Source organism: Arachis ipaensis, chromosome B8 (genome assembly GCF_059453495.1).
Source record: "Arachis ipaensis isolate K30076 ecotype BB chromosome B8, ASM5945349v1, whole genome shotgun sequence".
NCBI lineage: Eukaryota > Viridiplantae > Streptophyta > Magnoliopsida > Fabales > Fabaceae > Arachis > Arachis ipaensis.
The window spans coordinates 37,867,244-37,887,626 of NC_142443.1; the positions used below are offsets into that span (position 1 = coordinate 37,867,244).

At 40.4% G+C, this 20,383-nt stretch overlaps 1 protein-coding gene and 1 non-coding gene across 2 annotated transcripts; both read left to right on the plus strand.

Moving 5' to 3' along the window:
- The first annotated feature begins 4,474 nt into the window (after window positions 1-4,474).
- LOC107610910 (uncharacterized) lies at window positions 4,475-5,932 on the plus strand. Its single transcript, XM_016312889.1, has 2 exons — window positions 4,475-5,067; window positions 5,158-5,932. The coding sequence occupies exons 1-2, from the start codon at window positions 4,475-4,477 to the stop codon at window positions 5,930-5,932; spliced, it is 1,368 nt and encodes a 455-aa protein (XP_016168375.1).
- A 10,527-nt stretch (window positions 5,933-16,459) lies between these two features.
- On the plus strand, window positions 16,460-16,567 carry LOC148547727 (small nucleolar RNA R71). Its single transcript, XR_015897690.1, has one exon. It is a non-coding gene; the product is annotated as a small nucleolar RNA R71 (small nucleolar RNA).
- Window positions 16,568-20,383: the final 3,816 nt, after the last annotated feature.

Here is a 20,383-nt window from a genome sequence, read left to right on the forward strand (position 1 = left end):
TGAACCGAATACCTGTTTGTGTTGTAAGTAGTGTCAAAATAAAATGACGTCTCCAAAATACTAGCATGCAGCCCTGCTTCTTGCATCGGCCCAGAATGCATTTTTGATGGAGTGATCGCCTTTGAGGTTAAGCTCGAAAGAGAAATTTTGATTCTTCTCTTTCATGCTTAATAAGTACTTCTCAAATTTTTTGGCATCATCTTGTTCAAAAATATTTCGTACTTCCCTTGTGATGTAATTACTCACGTCTTTTTCGATAAAACTTAGTTTCCGATGACTGTCTGCTGCTGTTACGAATGATTGATATGTTTTGCTCGGTATAACGACCCGACTTTTTGAAAATTAAATAAAAAGTGATTTACAATTTATAATATTTATTGAAAATTTTATTTAAAAAAATTATTTTTCCTAAAAATAGTTAAATTAAATTTTATGATATTTTGAATTTAAAATTTATTAGACTTTCTAGATAATTTTTATTATAATGAGATCTTTCAAAAAAGATAAAAGAATTATTATTATTATTATTATTATTATTATTATTATTATTATTGTTCAAAAAAAAAGGAAAGAAAGTGGCCGAAGGCCATTATATATACATATATGCCGTTATATATATTCATTATATATATACATAGTAAAGAAAGAAAGCAAGCAAGCTAAATGTGGCTTATATGCATGAATATATATAAAAACACGACACATGCCTCTAAAATCATCACGTTACCATCTTAATTCCTTTTTTCTTCATCATTCAGTTTGTGAGTCTTGAGAGAAGGAAGAGAGAGAATTGTAAGAGAGAATGAGAGAAACATGGCACCGTAAATCTTTTGACTTAGATTTTTTAAGTTTTGTAACTCCAATAAAAAATTTAATTCGGTAAAAGTGTTTGTATTCTCTTCCTCCATACGTTGATGTTATTTTTATATGGTAGAAGTTGACGGTGACGTAACTCCTCTTTTCTTTGAGTTTGGCCAATTGAAATTCTAGAAGGCACAGACGATTTTTAACGTTTTCTTCTTCAGTGACTTGGTTAGAAAGCCTCTCCGAAACTTCCGTTTTTTTTTATTTCGTACAGAGGTAGAGTTGTGTAACTTTATAATAATTAAATGTGAATTTGATAAGTGAATGTCGATTTGGTTGATTATTGTTTGATTTTGAATGAGTTTATGTTGAATTATTGTTGCTTGTGATTTGTTGGTTTGGCTATGAGGAACAGCTCAGCTGTGGTTGTTTTAATAGTTTTGGGACTGTTGTGATGTGGTATTTTGATGAAATTGATGAGATTTGGTGGTTGAAAGATTAAATTAAAAGTTAGAAAAATCGATAATCGAAAGACTCGAAAACGGATTAAAATACAAGTAATATTTTGAAAAGGAAGGGCTAAGGGTTTCAGTTTTGGTATAAGAGGAAGGCTAATATTTTAAATTTATTTTTGAAGGGTAACATTGTATTTGTATAAAAAAATCAAGGTACAATTTGTAATTATATAAGTTTCTGGGTATTTTGGGTAATGAATAAAGTACGAGGGTAAAAATGAGTATTTTATAAAAGTTCAGAGTTATTTTTATAAATGTAAAAATAAGTGAGGGTTCCAAATACAATTTTATAAAATATTAAGGTTAAAAATATAATATTAAAAAGTTCGTGATTCAGAAAGTAATTAATAAAAGTTTAAAAATAAGGTTTTATAAACTAAGTTTTAAGAAAATATATATAATATAAATATTATTTGTTTACTATTTAAATTATTCTATTTATATTATTGTTAATATTTTATTAGGAATATTAATTAGTAGAGAACACAGACTTAATTAAAGTACTTTATAATTCTTTTCCATAAGATACTTAGGGAAGGGCGAGGGAATAATGCGAAGATAAATTGTATTATGAAATGATAGGAAAAGAAAAGAATACATTAGTTAAAGGAATCTCTGTCACATGAGAGCAGAGAGCAAAAACTAAAAGAATCTAATGAACCTCTGCCACAGAAGAGCAGAACACAAGAAAGAAAAGAATATATTAACTAAAGGAATATGTGTCACATGAGAGCAGATCTCTGCCAATAGAGAGCAGAGAGCAAAGATAAAAAGATTTTAAAAGATTGTATGCCACATGAGAGCAGATGCAACCTTGTTTGAGCCTCAGTGCCAAATGTATAGTGGGGAAGCCCACATACTGAGAACTGTTTTCCAGATGCAAGCATATTGAAATACACTTAAAAGTAACATTGTATGCGGCATGGCCGTGCACACTGTATGCATCTAGAAAGTCATACCTGGGACTCGTGGCTGGGTAATGTCGGGAGCGGGTAGGCAACTGACACATGAGCTTATGGCTTGCGTTAGGAATAGACATGCATCATACTTGTTTGTGCATATTTGTTTGTGTGTTTTCTGTGATTATGGGTGTGCTAAATGGCTGTTTGAATTTTGTGTTCTATAATTATTGAATTAGATTGTTCCTTGTTGACTGTTATTGCTAACCAAGTATATATATAAAATGAACTAAAAATTTCTAACCCCGATTCTAATAAGAACTCCCCAATTCTTACCCCCTATTTTCTCCCTTTTCAGCTATAGGTGCGAAGGTTTAGTGCAGAACTACAGCAGCATAGAAGATTATGCTTACAAGTTGAGTTGTTAGAATTTATTTTTCTCTCATCGTTTATTCTTTTGTTTTTTGGCGGGGTAGGACTTGTAATTGAAATTCTTTTACTAAGTCTATGTATATAATGCTATGTGGAGATATATATATATATATATATATCTTTGTGATTAAGTAATTAAAAGCAAAAACTATTTCGTTTTCTTAATTAAAATTTCGGTTCGTATTCGTGAAGGCTCAATATTAAATAAAGATAGTATATAATAAAAATGTTTAGAGGTAAGTAGCGCCTGTACTTTTAGTACGATCATGGGGTACTAAAAGTTAGGGTATTACATTATGGTATCAGAGCAGTTCGTTTCTGTTAAAGCCTTGGGAATGGATTGATTATGCTTCACTGCATACTCTGAGTGTCTGTCATGCGATAAAACTTGTCTTAATGACAAGAGTTTGAGTTTCAAATGCATGATTGTCTATTGATTAATGCTGTTAGTTGACCGTTGCATCTCTCATGGTATTAGGTCTGGCCAACTTAATGCTGATGATTTGTATATACGGAAATACTAATAGATTTTCATAGACAAAATAGAATTAACAGGTTATGCGAATCATGAGTTTTGGGAACGTTAGGAGTTATTTTTCAAAGATCCGTTTAGTTTCGACCTACGATTCTTGTCGCAAGAGTTGGCACATTGTTTCTTGTTTTACCATCTTCATTGGAGTTCTTTATTTCGGATACCTTTTCTGAACCATGCTTTGATTTTCTTCTGACCATATTCCATCATTCGCATATATTTTTGCTTGATCATGTTCCTGTACCACACTACACTTTTTCAATCATTTTCACATGATATTATTTTTCTCATATTCAAAAATTGAACATGTCAAATCTTTCTGTTTTTCTTTGACATGTCTAAAAAGGAAGATAGTATGAATCTCTTCCATCTTAAATCAATTTTTGAGAGCGAAAATTTTTATAAGGTGGGTAGAATATAACAATCTGAATTTTTGAAAATTAAATAAAAAGTGATTTACGATTTATTATATTTATTAAGAATTTTATTTAAAAAAAATCATTTTTTCTAAAAGTAGTTAAATTAAAATTTATGATTCTTTGAATTTAAAATTCATTAGACTTTTTAAATAATTTTTATTATAATGAAACATTTTGAAAAAGATAAAATAATTTTAATTATTATTATTATTGTTCCAAAAAAAAGAAAAAAAAAAGAAAGTGGCCGAAGGCTATTATATATACATATAGGATTTTTTACTTAAATAAATTGTATGGGAGTCAGAATTATCTGATTCCCCTGAAACAGATTCTGCAACGTGAATCTCCTCTTGGTATTATTATATAAATTGTCCTAGGCTGCATAGGGTTACAGAAAACGTGAATCATCTCAGCCTAGAACGATTAATGCATGAACATGTAAGGCAAATCAAACGTAAATTGTGGCAGGGTCTCCAGGGTTAGAAGAAGAGCATAAATCGTCCCAGGGTGGTAGGTTTCACGTGTTAATGGGCTAACTCTCACTGGGCTGCCACGATTTATGCATTATTGGGACCCTATTCAGCCTGGCACGAGTTATGTTTGTGTTCGTAACACTAACTGGGCTGGGACGATTTATGCCCAAGTTAGTAACCCTAAGGACCTAAGGACGATTTACACAGTCAGAAACTCTATAAATAAACGAGTTTCAAACAGATGAGCCACACGGGACATTTGTTGAGGGTGTGAGAGATGGCGGAAAGTATTTTCTTGTTAGTGCATCACCGGAAAAAAATTGATGAAAACACAAGTGAGGGTGTAACTTTTTCTAGCAAAAAGTAGATAGGTGTGTTTATAACTCCGTCAACGACGTTGATGGATTTGCACAGTAGTATATTAGAGAAGGCTGGAAAGTGTGGTAAAAAATGCGTGAAGCAATTATTTTTTCGTATTCCGATATCATTGAAGCAAGGTTATGTTAAGTTTGGGAAGTACGCGATGTTGGGTGATGACGACATGCGAGTTATATTTCACAGTCAATCAATATTTTCCGACTTAGGCGCGCTGGAGTTGTTTGCCAGAATGGTTGACGTGGAGGGCAGTAGCGGGGGATCTGCTCCGAAACTGCCCACTAGCGTCATAGAAGGGACTTCCACCGCCATTCCAACAGGGCAACCAGTGACTCCACTTGTTTTGTCCCCATCTTTTGCTGCTGATTTGCCTGTCCCGGGTGATGACTTGGGTGATGGGCGGAGCTTCGGCCAGCTTGCAGCTGCTATGGGATCTGCACATGTAGTGGACGGTGTACCCGCATTCATGGAGGTAAGAGAGAGAGATCCGTTTACGGAGGCTATAGGTGATGATGGGTCAGATTCGGAGCCACCAATTATTGGTGACGAGAGCGACGGTGAAGAGGACACTGCATTTGCCGGGGGAGCTCAAACCCATGGTAGCAGTGGTACACAGCAGTACCCTTGACACTTTACCACATTGGACCTTGAAGCTATGAACCAGGCCGCAAATGTAGATTAGCATCACCCTGTGATTCATGGAGAAAGGCCTAGCGTGATTGGCACGAACGAGTTTGAGGTCGGGCAACGGTTTGAAACAAAAGAGGAAGCTGTACTAACAATCAAGAGTTATAATATTCGGCGGGGTGTAGAGTATAAAGTGTTTGAGTCCGACCAGTTGAAGTATCATGGGAAGTGTGTCCAGTTCGGGAATGGTTGTAACTGGCTGATCCGTGTCACTATGAGGCAGAGGAAAGGCTACTGGGAAGTCAGAAAGTACAGCGAACCACACACGTGTCTAGCAACGGAGATATCGACGGATCATAGACAGCTTGATTACCATGTCATATGTGCCTCGATTCTGTCATTGGTGATGGCTGATGCATCGGTCTCAGTTAAGGTGTTACAGAATGCGGTGTCTTCGAAGTTTGGATTCAAGCCCAGCTACAGGAAGGTTTGGATGGGCAAGCAGAAGGCAATTGCTCAAATATATGGAGATTGGGAGGAGTCTTACAACCACATACCACGTTGGATCATCAGGGTTCAGTTGTATATATCGGGTACTATTGCGCTTTTGCGCACTTCGCCAGTAAGGATAGGTAATATCGTAGATGCGTTAACGGTTTTCTTTCATCGACTATTTTGGACGTTTCCTCCATGCATTGAGGCATTTAACTATTGCAAGCCACTGATATCCATCGACGGGACCCATTTGTATGGGAAGTATGGCGGCACTCTTCAAATGGCTATTGCCCAGGATGGAAACTCGAACATTCTCTCAGTGGCTTTCGGGTTAGTCGAAGGGGAAAACACGGATTCGTGAAAGTTTTTCCTCAGCCACCTCCGCCAGCATGTCACCCCTCAACCTGGCATTTTAGTCATATCTGATCGACACAATGCCATCAAGGCTGCCTTGCTTGCGGAGGACGGCGGATGGCTCCCACCGACAGTATACCGGGCATTTTGTGTGTGACACATCGCGGCTAACTTCGCACTATCATACAAGTCTAAGGAAGCCCGGAGGATTCTCGTGAATGCCGCATATGCAAAGACTGAGGAGGATCACCGGTATTACATGGACATTTTGCGGAAGGAAGATCCTGCAATGGTTGAATGGTGCGACAGGATTGAGTTGGAGTTGTGGACCCAATATCGGGATGGTGGTCGTCGATATGGTCATATGATGACTAACATCTCCGAGTGTATCAACGCCGTGTTTAAGGGTACACGCAACCTCCCGGTGGGTTCGTTAGTTAAGTCAACATATGGGCGTTTGGCCGAGCTCTTTGTGAGGAAGGGAAAGGAGGCCGAGTCTCAGGTCGGGACAAAGCAAGAATTTTGTCAAACCCTTGTGAAGGCGATCGAGAGGAATCTACAAGCCTCTAGAAATATGAGGGTGGATCTGTATGACAGGGGAAACTCTGAGTTTGTCGTTGAGGAACTTGCGCCGACTGCGGGGAGGATTGCAATGAGTGTGTGTCGGGTGTCTCTATCCGCCCGCACATGCGACTGTAGGTAATTTCAAGCCATCCACTACCCGTGTCGTCATGTGCTTGCAGCATGCTCATTTTGTAGACTGGATTGGAGGACTTACGTTGATGAAGTCTACCGTATGAAGACCGTGTTCAATGTCTACAAGATGGGTTTCTCTCCGCCTATCCAGGATGATCTCTTACCCGTATACGAGGGACCTCGTGTCATCCCCAATCCCGGCATGATGCGGGCTACAGTTGGAAGACCTCGGAGCACTAGAATAAGGAATAGTATGGATGAGGCAGATCCGGATAGACCGAAGAGATGCGGACTGTGTAGGACCCCAGGTCATACCAGAAGAAACTGTCCACAGTGACCGGGAGCTTCTGGATCGCATGAAGGTAGCAATGCATAGGCGCCGTTAGCTTATGAGTGTTTACTATTGCTCATGCGTCTGTATAATATGTCGTGTACTTTTTAAGTTTACATTCGTTATATGCCTTTGTTAAGGTGATCTATATGTACTTGAATTCGTGTGTTCTTAATTTACATTGACTATGCTTTTGTTTGGACTTATACTTATCTTGTATTACCTCATGGTAGTGATACGCGAACGAAACATATTACGTCATGCACAACACAGTCAAAGATAGGAAACGATAGTAACATAAAACATGTACCAAATATAAACATGTACCAAATGGTAAGATACAAACCCATAAAGTAGCAAAACATGTATGAAATGAACAAGGTAGTTAAGTTCGACCAAGAAGTCCTAACACAAGTAACATAAATCATAAGACCAACTATAAAAACAACACTACGCACTGGCCAAGATCTATCCGCCAACGATAACTAACACATGTGTGAACCTGTGCCTCACTTTGCCGGCTTGATCACGCGCTTCCTCCGCTGCGTGACTGGGACAAACGCATCTGGGGGCCTGCTATCATCGGCATCTGCAGGCTCCAGCAGAACAGGCGGTGGGTGTTGTCTCAGTCCACCAAAGGCAGATGCTGGAGTGCCTCCCAAAGCAAATTCGCCTCCTTGATATCCAGTCGGCACTTCATTCAAGTCGACGTTGAGATCCACCGTAACACCATCAAACTGTGGCCTGTAATCACCAGCTGGGCTCCCGAACTGGGAAAAGTCTGCAAAAAACTCTGAACCAGCGCCGAATACCTGCTCCATCTGGTTCGGGCTGCCGAAGTCGGAGAACAATGTGGCCGCATCAGCCTGGACACCTCCACTCCCACCCTCAGTAGTACAATGGAATAAAGAGCCCTCAACCCCTACAACATCTGTATCACCCTGATGCCCAGCAACATGCCCTCTGGAGGTACTACCACCTCCCCGTCCTGATCCACCTCTAGCTCCACCCCCTCCTCCCCCACTACCACCACCCCAACCCCACCCAAATCCACTAGCACCCCCACCCCAACCAGAACCACCACCACCACCCTCTCTCCACCCAGATCCACTCGCACCGCCTCCCCAACCAGTACCCCCACCGCCACCTCCTCCCCAACCATCTCCACCACCCCAACCCCAACCAGACCCGCCACCACCATGCCCCCAACCCCCTCGATGACCCTGGTGGCCAGTTCCACCATCATCTCCCCCGTCACCGCCATCATCACCTCCATCACCGCCATCATCATCGTGATGCTCTAGATCCTCATCTATCCCAAGAGCATCCTCGAATCTTGCCCCAACAGGCTGGCTGTATCGAGTCCCCACACGCGCATGGGTCGCTCTCCGCCTATTGTCAGGCACATTTGGTCCTTGCTGCCTAGCAGGTGCAGCAACATGACCCCGAACTGGAGCATCTACGGGAACTCCACCCACTTGAGGATCCATGAGTAGACGATCATGTGAAAGGAACCTACGTGCTACACGGAACCACCAGTCGAGATATTCAGCAGACGGACGGGGGTCTGGAACCAACTGAAACGAAAGCACGCTCTGACGTCTCTCATCCCAACACTGATGCCATGTGGCGAATACCTCCGGAAACCACCTAGTGGGTCCTCTACCATCCTTCGATAACAAGAAGTCGATGTTGATGGTTGGCTCTGGGATGTGCTGAACTCCCCCGAGCTGGGATAACACCCTATCAACTTGATACCACTCTATTGACGCAAAGTATATCAACGCAGTGGTCGACTTCCATAAAAGCGTGTGGTCAGGCTAGAGTATGTCAGGATGGACTACTTGGATTACCTCAAGACTGTTGTACAGCATCCAAATGAACTGCAACATGGAAATCAGTCAACATTACCAACCGAGTATATGAAAATAGAAATGCAGCACATAGCATTATAGACATTCAAACTTACATCATCGCCAGTCAGCCTATCTAATCTGTGTCGGGTAGCAATCACACGAGGTCCCTTCTCATCCGACGACGGAAGAAACCGACCCCACCTGCTCCATTACAAAGCGACCAGAAGTGAGCCTATAAAATATGATACAAACATATGCATAACCATGATGTTGCATCAAAATGATATACCTCGCAGCAAGCGGCCAGAGAATAGCGTCAAACCCTCTAGGCCTGAATGCCGGGAAATGCCAAAAAATCCAAGACTTTAGTAGTGACAACGGTCCAGCGAGGTTCTTTACATTCCGATTCGCAACCCTACAGAGACACCTGTACAACCAAGACAAAGTGGCCGAAGCCCAGCTGTACTTGCCGAGTCCATCGAGGTCTGCAACATACGGGAGCCACCGTAAGTGTACCCTGGCACCAGACTTATCCGTGAACAGCGCGGTGGACAACAACATCATAATGTAACCCCGTGCATAGATCTGAACCGTCTCCCCTGACGCATGAGCGGGCAATACTCTAAACTTGTTCTGGAACCAAGAAAAAGAAACTGTGAAGTCATCGATGCAATCATCCGGTGGGAGTTCACCAAATAACTCTCCAAACCACACCCATGCAGGCTTGCCACCCTCCATCAACTGCTCGAAGTCGTTGAGGCACCCACTTACTGGATGACCGTCAATAGGAAGGCCAAACTGGTATGCCACATGTTGTAGTATTATGGTACACTCCCCAAATGGCATATGGAACGTATGCGTCTCGGGACGCCATCGCTCCACAAAAGCACTGATCAGCGGCTCATCAAGCTTGAACCAATAATCATTCAACCGAGCAACATGTAATAGGTTGGCACGATCTAAGTATGGGAGTATACGATCATGCAGTATCATCTTCTGTTGCCGATGCACGCTCCTAACGCATCGGGTTGGCTGAAAATACGCAAACATAAGCACATCATTATTTCAGGTCCTTATTGGTGCACGAAATTGTGATGTCCAGGCTCGAACAATCCCTGGTAATGGCTACAAAGCTTGGTGCTTTGATCTTAATTCATAATTGTCACAACTTCGATACAACTAACCAGCAAGTGCACTGGGTCGTCCAAGTAATACCTTACGTGAGTAAGGGTCGAATCCCACGGAGATTGTTGGTATGAAGCAAGCTATGGTCACCTTGTAAATCTCAGTCAGGCGGATATAAAGTGATAATGGTGTTTTCGAATATATAATAAAATAGAGATAGAGATACTTATGTAAATCATTGGTAGGAATTTCAGATAAGCGAATGGAGATGCTTTTCGTTCCTCTGAACCTCTGCTTTCCTGCTATCTTCATCCAATCTGTCTTACTCCTTTCCATGGCTGGCTGTATGCAAGGGCATCACCGTTGTCAGTGGCTACATCCCCTCCTCTCAGTGAATAATATGCTCACGCACCCTGTCACGGCACGGCTATTCATCTGTCGGTTCTCGATCATGCTGGAGTAGGATTCACCCTCCTTTTGCGTCTGTCACTAACGCCCAGCACTCGCGAGTTTGAAGCTCGTCACAGTCATTCAATCATTGAATCCTACTCAGAATACCACAGACAAGGTTTAGACCTTCCGGATTCTCTTGAATGCCGCCATCATTCTAGCTTACGCCACGAAGATTCTGGTTAGGAGATCTAAGAGATACTCATTCTAGCTTATTTCATGTAGAACAGAAGTGTTTGTCAGGCACGCGTTCATAAGGGAGAAGGATGATGAGCGTCGCACATAATCATCACCTTCATCACGTTCTTGGGTGCGAATGGATATCTTAGAAGAGAAATAAGAAGAATTGAATAGAAAATAGTAGTACTTTGCATTAATCTTTGAGGAACAGCAGAGCTCCACACCTTAATCTATGGAGTGTAGAAACTCTACCGTATGAAAATACATAAGTGAAGGTCCAGGCATGGCCGAGATGGCCAGCCCCCTAAACGTGATCACAGGATCAAAATACAATCCAGGATCCAAAGATGGTCAAAAAGACGTCTAATACAATAGTAAGAGGTCCTATTTATAATAAACTAGTCACTAGGGTTTACATGAGTAAGTAATTGATGAATAAATCCACTTCCGGAGCCCACTTGGTGTGTGTTTGGGCTGAGCCTGAGTGTTGCACGTGCAGAGGCCATTTGTGGAGTTGAACGCCAGTTTCTGTGCCAGTTTGGGCGTTCAACTCTGGTTTTGGATCCTTTTCTGGCGCTGGACGCTATATTTGGGCAGAAGGCTGGCGTTGAACGCCAGTTTACGTCGTCAATTCTTGGCCAAAGTATGGACTATTATATATTGCTTAAAAGCCCTGGATTTCTACTTTCCAACGCAATTGAAAGCGCGCCATTTCGAGTTCTGTAGCTCCAGAAAATCCACTTTGAGTACAGGGAGGTCAGAATCCAACAGCATCAGCAGTCCTTTTTCAACCTCTGAATCTGATTTCTGCTCAAGTCCCTCAATTTCAGCCAGAAAATATCTGAAATCACAGAAAAACACACAAACTCATAGTAAAGTCCAGAAATGTGAATTTAACATAAAAACTAGTGGAAACATCCCTAAAAGTAACTAGATCCTACTAAAAACATACTAAAAACAATGCCAAAAAGCGTATAAATTATCCGCTCATCACAACACCAAACTTAAATTGTTGCTTGTCCCCAAGCAACTGAAAATCAAAATAGGATAAAAAGAAGAGAATATACTATAAATTCCAAACTATCAATGAAACATAGCTGCAATCATATGAGCGGGACTTATAGCTTTTTGCCTCTTGAATAGTTTTGGCATCTCACTTTATCCATTGAGGTTCAGAATGATTGGCATCTATAGGAACTTCAGATTTCGAATAGTGTTATTGACTCTCCTAGTTCAGTATGATGATTCTTGAACACAGCTTCTTTATGAGTCTTGGCCGTGGCCCTAAGCACTTTGTTTTCCAGTATTACCACCAGATACATAAATGCCACAGACACATAATTAGGTGAACCTTTTCAGATTGTGACTCAGCTTTGCTAAAGTCCCCAATTAGAGGTGTCCAGGGTTCTTAAGCACACTCTTCTTTTGCTTTGGACCTTGACTTTAACCGCTCAGTCTCAAGTTTTCACTTGACACCTACATGCCACAAGCACATGGTTAGGGACAGCTTGGTTTAGCCGCTTAGACCAGGATTTTATTCCTTTAGGCCCTCCTATCCACTGATGCTCAAAGCCTTGGGATCCTTTTTATTTGCCCTTGCCTTTTGGTTTTAAGGGTTATTGGCTTTTTCTGCTTGCTTTTTCTTTTTCTTTCTATTTTTTTTTTGCCTATTTTTTTTTTCTTTCTTTTTTTTTTCTGCAAGCTTTGTTTTTTTTTTTTTTTTTTGCTGCTTTTTCTTGCTTCAAGAATCATTTTTATGATTTTTCAGATTATCAAATAACATGTCTCCTAGTCATCATTCTTTCAAGAGCCAACATATTTAACATTCTTAAACAACAATTCAAAAGACATATGCACTGTTCAAGCATACATTCAGAAAACAAGAAGCATTATCACCACATCAATATAATTAAACTAAGTTCAAGGATAAATTCAAAACTCATGTACTTCTTGTTCTTTTGAATTAAAACAGTTTTTATTTTAAGAGAGGTGATGGATTCATAGGACATTCATGACTTTAAGACAAAGTTACTAACTACTAATGATCATGTAATGAAGACACAAACATAGATAAGAACATAACATAGAAAACGAAAAACAGAGAAAGTAAGAACAAGGAATGAGTCCACCTTAGTGATGTCCTTGAGCTCTTCTATGTCTCTTCCTTGTCTTTGTTGCTCCTCCCTCATTGCTTTTTGATCTTCTCTTATTTCATGAAGCATGATGGAGTGCTCTTGATGTTCCACCCTTAGTTGTCCCATATTGGAACTCAATTCTCCTAGGGAGGTGTTGATCTGCTCCCAATAATTTTGTGGAGGAAAGTGCATTTGAGGCATCTCCGGGATCTCATGGAAATGAGCTTCTTGCGCCTCTTGAGCTCCATGATTGGGCTCTCTTGCTTGCTCCATCTTTTTCTTAGTGATGGGCTTGTCCTCTTTGATGAGGATATCTCCCTCTATGTCAATCCCAGCCAAATTGCATAGGTGGCAGATGAGGTGAGGAAAGGCTAACCTTGCCATAGTGGATGACTTGTCAGCCACCTTGTAGAGTTCTTGAGGTATAATCTCATGAACTTCCACCTCTTCTCCAATCATGATGCTATGGATCATGATGGCCCGGTCTATAGTAACTTCAGACTGGTTGCTAGTGGGAATGATTGAGCATTGAATGAACTCCAACCATCCTCTAGCTACAGGCTTGAGGTCCAATCTTCTTAGTTGAACCGGCTTGCCTTTGGAGTCAATCTTCCATTGAGCTCCTTCTACACATATGTCCATAAGGACTTGGTCCAACCTTTGATCAAAGTTGACTCTCCTTGTGTAGGGGCGTGCGTTCTCTTCCATGTATGGCAAGTTGAACGTCAACCTCACAATTTTCGGACTAAAATCTAAGTATTTCCCCCGAACCATTGTAACATAGTTCTTTGGATCCGGGTTCTTACTTTGATCATGGTTCTTGGTGATCCATGCATTGGCATAGAACTCTTGAACCATTAGGATGCCAACTTGTTGGATGGGATTTGTTAGAACTTCCCAACCTCTTCTTTGAATTTCATGTCGGATCTCCGGATACTCATTTCTTTTGAGTTTGAAAGGGACCTCATGGATCACCTTCTTCTTGGCCACAACATCATAGAAGTGGTCTTGATGGGCTTTGGAGATGAACCTTTCCATCTCCCATGACTCGGATGTGGAAGCTTTTGTCTTCCCTTTCCCTCTTCTAGAGGATTCTCCGTTCTTGGGTGCCATCAATGGTAATGGAAAAACAAAAAAGCTATGCTTTTACCACACCAAACTTAGAATATTGCTCGCCCTCAAGCAATAAACAAAAGAATAGAAGAAGAAGAAGAAGAAATATGGAGAGGGAGAGGGAGATGTGGCTTCGGCCAAGGAGAGTGTAGAGGGGTGTGTTGTGTGAATTTGGTGAAGAATGGAGGTCTTTATATAGGGAAGGGAGGGGGGTTTAAAGTTCGGCCATATGGGTGGGTTTGGGTGGGAAATTGGTTTTTGAATTTTGAATGTAGGTGGAGTTTATGAGGTAGGTTTATGGGGAAGAGTGGATGGATGTGAGTGGTGAAGAGGTGATGGGGAAGAGAGTTTGAGGTGATTGGTGAAGGGTTTTTGGGGAAGAGTGTTTATGGGGTTGTGTGAAAGAGAGTGGTGATAAGAGGTGAGTGGAGGTAGGTGGGGATCCTGTGGGGTCCACAGATCCTGAGATGATCCTGTGGGGTCCACAGATCCTGAGTGGATCCTGTGGGGTTCACAGATCCTGAGGTGTCAAGGCATTTACATCCCTGCACCCATTAGGCATGTAAAAATGCCTTTGTACCCAACTCTGGGCGTTCAGCGCCAGGTTGGTGGCCATTTTGGGCGTTCAACGCCCAATTGTGTGCCATTTCTGGCGTTGAACGCCAGAACCATGCCTGTTCTGGCGTTCAGCGCCCAAAAGCTGCCCATTTTGGGCGTTCAGCGCCAGAACCATGCTCTGTTCTGGCGTTTGAACTCCAGACAGATGCTCCTCCAGGGTGTGATTTTTCTTCTGCTGTTTCTGATTCCGTTTTCAATTTTTATATTTATTTTGTGACTCCACATGATCATGAACCTAAGAAAACATGAAAAACAATAAAAATAAGAATTAGATAAACATTGGGTTGCCTCCCAACAAGCGCTTCTTTAATGTCAATAGCTTGACAGTGGGCTCTCATGGAGCCTCACAGATGTGCAGAGCTTTGTTGAGACTCTCCAACACCAAACTTAGAGTTTGGATATGGGAGTTCAACACCAAACTTAGAGTTTGGTTGTGGCCTCCCAACACCAAACTTAGAGTTTGACTGTGGGGGCTCTGGTTGACTCTGCTTGGAGAGAAGCTTTTTCTGCTTCCTCTCCATGGTTGCAGAGGGAGATCCTTGAGTTTTAAACACAAGGGAGTCCTCATTCCATTGAAGGAATATTTCACCTCTGTCAACATCAATCACAGCTCTTGCTGTGGCCAGGAAAGGTCTTCCCAGGATGATGGATTCATCCTCTTCCTTTCCAGTATCCAGGACTATGAAATCAGCAGGGATGTAAAGGCCCTCAACCTTTACTAATACATCTTCTACTTGTCCATAAGCCTGTTTTCTTGAGCTGTCTGCCATCTCTAGTGAGATTTTAGCAGCTTGCACCCCATAGATTCCCAGTTTCTCTATTACAGAGAGGGGCATGAGGTTTATTCCTGAACCAAGGTCACATAGAGTCTTAAAGATCATGGTGCCTATGGTACAGGGTATTATGAACTTTCCAGAATCCTGTCTCTTCTGAGGCAATGTCAGTTGATCCAGATCACTTAGTTCATTGATGAACAAGGGAGGTTCAACTTCCCAAGTATCAATGCCAAATAATTTGGCATTCAGCTTCATGATTGCACCAAGAAACTTGGCAGTTTGCTCTTCAGTAACATCCTCATTCTCTTCAGAAGAGGAATACTCATCAGAGCTCATGAAGGGCATAAGGAGGTTCAATGGAATCTCTATGGTCTCTAGATGAGCCTCAGAGTCCTTTGATTCCTCAGAGGGAAGCTCCTTATTGATCACTGGACGTCCCAGGAGGTCTTCCTCCTTGGGATTCACGTCCTCTCCTCTCCTCACAGGTTCGGCCATGGCGCTTATGTCAATGGCCTTGCACTCTCCTTTTGGGTTCTCTTCTGTATTGCTTGGGAGAGTACTAGGAGGGATTTCAGTGATCCTTTTACTCAGCTGGCCCACTTGTGCTTCCAGATTTCTAATGGAAGACCTTGTTTCATTCATGAAACTTACAGTGGCCTTAGATAGATCAGAGACTAGATTTGCTAAATTAGAAGCATTTTGTTCAGAGTTCTCTGTCTGTTGCTGAGTTGATGATGGAAAAGGCTTGCTATTGCTAAACCTGTTTCTTCCACCATTATTAAAGCCTTGTTGGGGCTTTTGATCCTTCCATGAGAAATTTGGATGATTTCTCCATGTTGAGTTATAGGTGTTTCCATAAGGTTCACCTAAGTAATTTACCTCAGCTATTGCAGGGTTCTCAGGATCATAGGCTTCTTCTTCAGAAGATACCTCTTGAGTACTGTTGGATGCAGCTTGCATTCCATGCAGACTTTGAGAAATCATATTGACTTGCTGAGTCAGTATTTTATTCTGAGCCAATATGGCATTCAGAGTATCAACTTCAAGAACTCCCTTCTTCATAGGTGTCCCATTACTCACAGGATTCCTTTCAGAAGTGTACATGAACTGGTTATTAGCAACCATATCAATGAGTTCTTGAGCTTCTGCAGGCGTTTTCTTTAGGTGAATGGATCCACCTGCAGAAGTGTCCAGTGACATCTTTGATAGCTCAGATAAACCATCATAGAATATATCCAGGATGGTCCATTCTGAAAGCATGTCAGAAGGACACTTTTTGGTCAACTGTTTGTATCTTTCCCAAGCTTCATAGAGGGATTCACCTTCTTTCTGCGTGAAGGTTTGAACATCAGCTCTAAGCTTGCTCAGCTTTTGAGGAGGAAAGTACTTGGCTAAGAAAGCCGTGACTAGCTTATCCCAAGAGTTCAGGCTGTCTTTGGGTTGAGAATCCAACCATAATCTAGCTCTGTCTCTCACAGCAAAAGGGAAGAGCATGAGCCTGTAGACTTCAGGATCTACTCCATTAGTCTTAACAGTATCACATATCTGCAAGAATTCAGTTAAGAACTGAAAAGGATCTTCAGATGGAAGTCCATGAAACTTGCAGTTCTGCTGCATTAGAGAAACTAATTGAGGTTTCAGCTCAAAGTTGTTTGCTCCAATGGCAGGAATGGAGATGCTTCTTCCATGTAAATTGGAATTAGGTGCAGTAAAGTCACCAAGCATCTTCTTTACATTATCATTATTTTCGGCTGCCATCTCCTCTGCCTGTTCGAAAATTTCTGAAAGGTTATCTCTGGATTGTTGTATTTTAGCTTCTCTTAATTTTCTCTTCAGAGTCCTTTCAGGTTCTGGATCTGCTTCCACAAGAATGTTCTTGTCCTTGCTCCTGCTCATATGACAAAGAAGAAGGCACAGAAAAATAATAATAATAATAGAGATCCTTTATACCACATATAGGGATCCCTTTGTGAGTGGAAGAAGAGGGGGAGACAAAGAATGTAATATAATGGAAGAAACACAACTGTGAGGATGGAAGAGAGGTGAGATGAGATGTTAGGATATGAATGAATAAATAGAATGAGATGGGAGAGAGAGAATTTTTTCGAAAAATATTTTTGAAAAAGAGTTAGTGATTTTCGAAAATGGTTTTTGAAAAATGTTAGTAGTTTTTTTGAAAATTAAGATTTAAAATTTAAAATAATAGTTAATTAAAAAGAAATTTTGAAAAAGGGGGAAGATATTTTCGAAAATGAGAGAGAGAGAGTTAGTTAGGTAGTTTTGAAAAAGTTAAGAAACAAACAAAAAGTTAGTTAGTTAGTTGAAACAAATTTTGAAAACCAATTTTGAAAAGATAAGGAGTTAGGAAGTTAGAAAAGATATTTTGAAAAGATATTTTTGAAAAAGATAAGATAAGAAGATATTTTTGAAAAGATGTGATAGGAATTAGTTTTTGAAAAAGATTTGATTTTTAAAATCTCAATTAATGACTTGATTCATAAGAAATCACAAGATATGATTCTAGAACTTAAAGTTTGAATCTTTCTTAACAAGCAAGTAACAAACTTCAAATTTTTGAATCAAAACATTAATTGATTATGTTATTTTCGAAAATTTGATATAAAAATAAGAAAAAGATTTTTGAAAAATATTTTTGAAATTTTCGAAAATAACTAAGAATTTTGAAAAAGATTTTATTTTTGAAAAGGATTTTGAAAAAGATAAGATTTTCAAATTGAAAATTTGATTTGACTCATAAGAAACAACTTGATTTTAAAAATTTTTGAAAAAGTCAATCCAAATTTTTGAATTTGATGAGAGAAAAAGGGAAAGATATTTTTTTGATTTTTGAATTTTTATGATGAGAGAGAAAAACAACAAAAAGACCCAATGCATGAAAATTTTGAATCAAAACAATGAATGCATGCATGAATGATATGAGTGTCAAGATGAACACCAAGAACACTTTGAATGTCAAGATGAACATCAAGAACATATTTTTGAAAAATTTTTAATGCAAAGAAAACATGCAAGACACCAAACTTAGAATTCTTTAATGCTTACGCACTAAGAATTCAAGAATGCATATGATAAACATGAAAAGACACAAAACAAAAAAAATCATCAAGATCAAACAAGAAGACTTACCAAGAACAACTTGAAGATCATGAAGAACACTATGAATGCATGATATTTTCGAAAAAATGCAAGATGCATATGCAAGTGACACCAAACTTATAATGTGACTCAAGACTCAAACAAAAAACAGAAAAATATTTTTGATTTTTTATGATTTTCTAAATTTTTTTTGTATTTTTCGAAAATTAACATGAAAAAGAAAAATAAGGATTCCAAAATTTTTAATATGAATTCCAGGAATCTTGCATTCTTAGTCTAAAGCTTCAGTCCAGGAATTAGACATGGCTCACTAGCCAGCCAAGCTTTCAAAGAAAGCTCCAGTCCAAAACACTAGACATGGCCAATGGCCAGCCAAGCTTCAGCAGGTGATCATGGATCAGTAGCAGGTGGATGAGCAACAACTAATTTGCTCTTTATAACAAATTGCAAGCCTCAGTCCAAATGAATTTAGACATGGCTTTACAGCCAGCCAGGCTTCACATGCTTCATGAAACACTAGAATTCATTCTTAAAAATTTTGAATAAATTTTTGAAAACATTTTTATTTTTTTCGAAAACAAAAGAGAAATTTTTTTGAAAATATTTTTGAAAGATTTTTGAAAAGAAAACGAAAAGAAAGTTACCCAATCTGAGCAACAAGACGAACCGTCAGTTGTCCAAACTCGAACAATCCCCGGCAACGGCGCCAAAAACTTGGTGCACGAAATTGTGATGTCCAGGCTCGAACAATCCCTGGTAATGGCTCCAAAGCTTGGTGCTTTGATCTTAATTCATAATTGTCACAACTTCGATACAACTAACCAGCAAGTGCACTGGGTCGTCCAAGTAATACCTTACATGAGTAAGGGTCGAATCCCACGGAGATTGTTGGTATGAAGCAAGCTATGGTCACCTTGTAAATCTCAGTCAGGCGGATATAAAGTGATAATGGTGTTTTCGAATATATAATAAAATAGAGATAGAGATACTTATGTAAATCATTGGTAGGAATTTCAGATAAGCGAATGGAGATGCTTTTCGTTCCTCTGAACCTCTGCTTTCCTGCTATCTTCATCCAATCTGTCTTACTCCTTTCCATGGCTGGCTGTATGCAAGGGCATCACCGTTGTCAGTGGCTACATCCCCTCCTCTCAGTGAATAATATGCTCACGCACCCTGTCACGGCACGGCTATTCATCTGTCGGTTCTCGATCATGCTGGAGTAGGATTCACCCTCCTTTTGCGTCTGTCACTAACGCCCAGCACTCGCGAGTTTGAAGCTCGTCACAGTCATTCAATCATTGAATCCTACTCAGAATACCACAGACAAGGTTTAGACCTTCCGGATTCTCTTGAATGCCGCCATCATTCTAGCTTACGCCACGAAGATTCTGGTTAGGAGATCTAAGAGATACTCATTCTAGCTTATTTCATGTAGAACAGAAGTGTTTGTCAGGCACGCGTTCATAAGGGAGAAGGATGATGAGCGTCGCACATAATCATCACCTTCATCACGTTCTTGGGTGCGAATGGATATCTTAGAAGAGAAATAAGAAGAATTGAATAGAAAACAGTAGTACTTTGCATTAATCTTTGAGGAACAGCAGAGCTCCACACCTTAATCTATGGAGTGTAGAAACTCTACCGTATGAAAATACATAAGTGAAGGTCCAGGCATGGCCGAGATGGCCAGCCCCCTAAACGTGATCACAGGATCAAAATACAATCCAGGATCCAAAGATGGTCAAAAAGACGTCTAATACAATAGTAAGAGGTCCTATTTATAATAAACTAGTCACTAGGGTTTACATGAGTAAGTAATTGATGAATAAATCCACTTCCGGAGCCCACTTGGTGTATGTTTGGGCTGAGCCTGAGTGTTGCACATGCAGAGGCCATTTGTGGAGTTGAACGCCAGTTTCTGTGCCAGTTTGGGCGTTCAACTCTGGTTTTGGATCCTTTTCTGGCGCTGGACGCCAGATTTGGGCAGAAGGCTGGCGTTGAACGCCAGTTTACGTCGTCAATTCTTGGCCAAAGTATGGACTGTTATATATTGCTGGA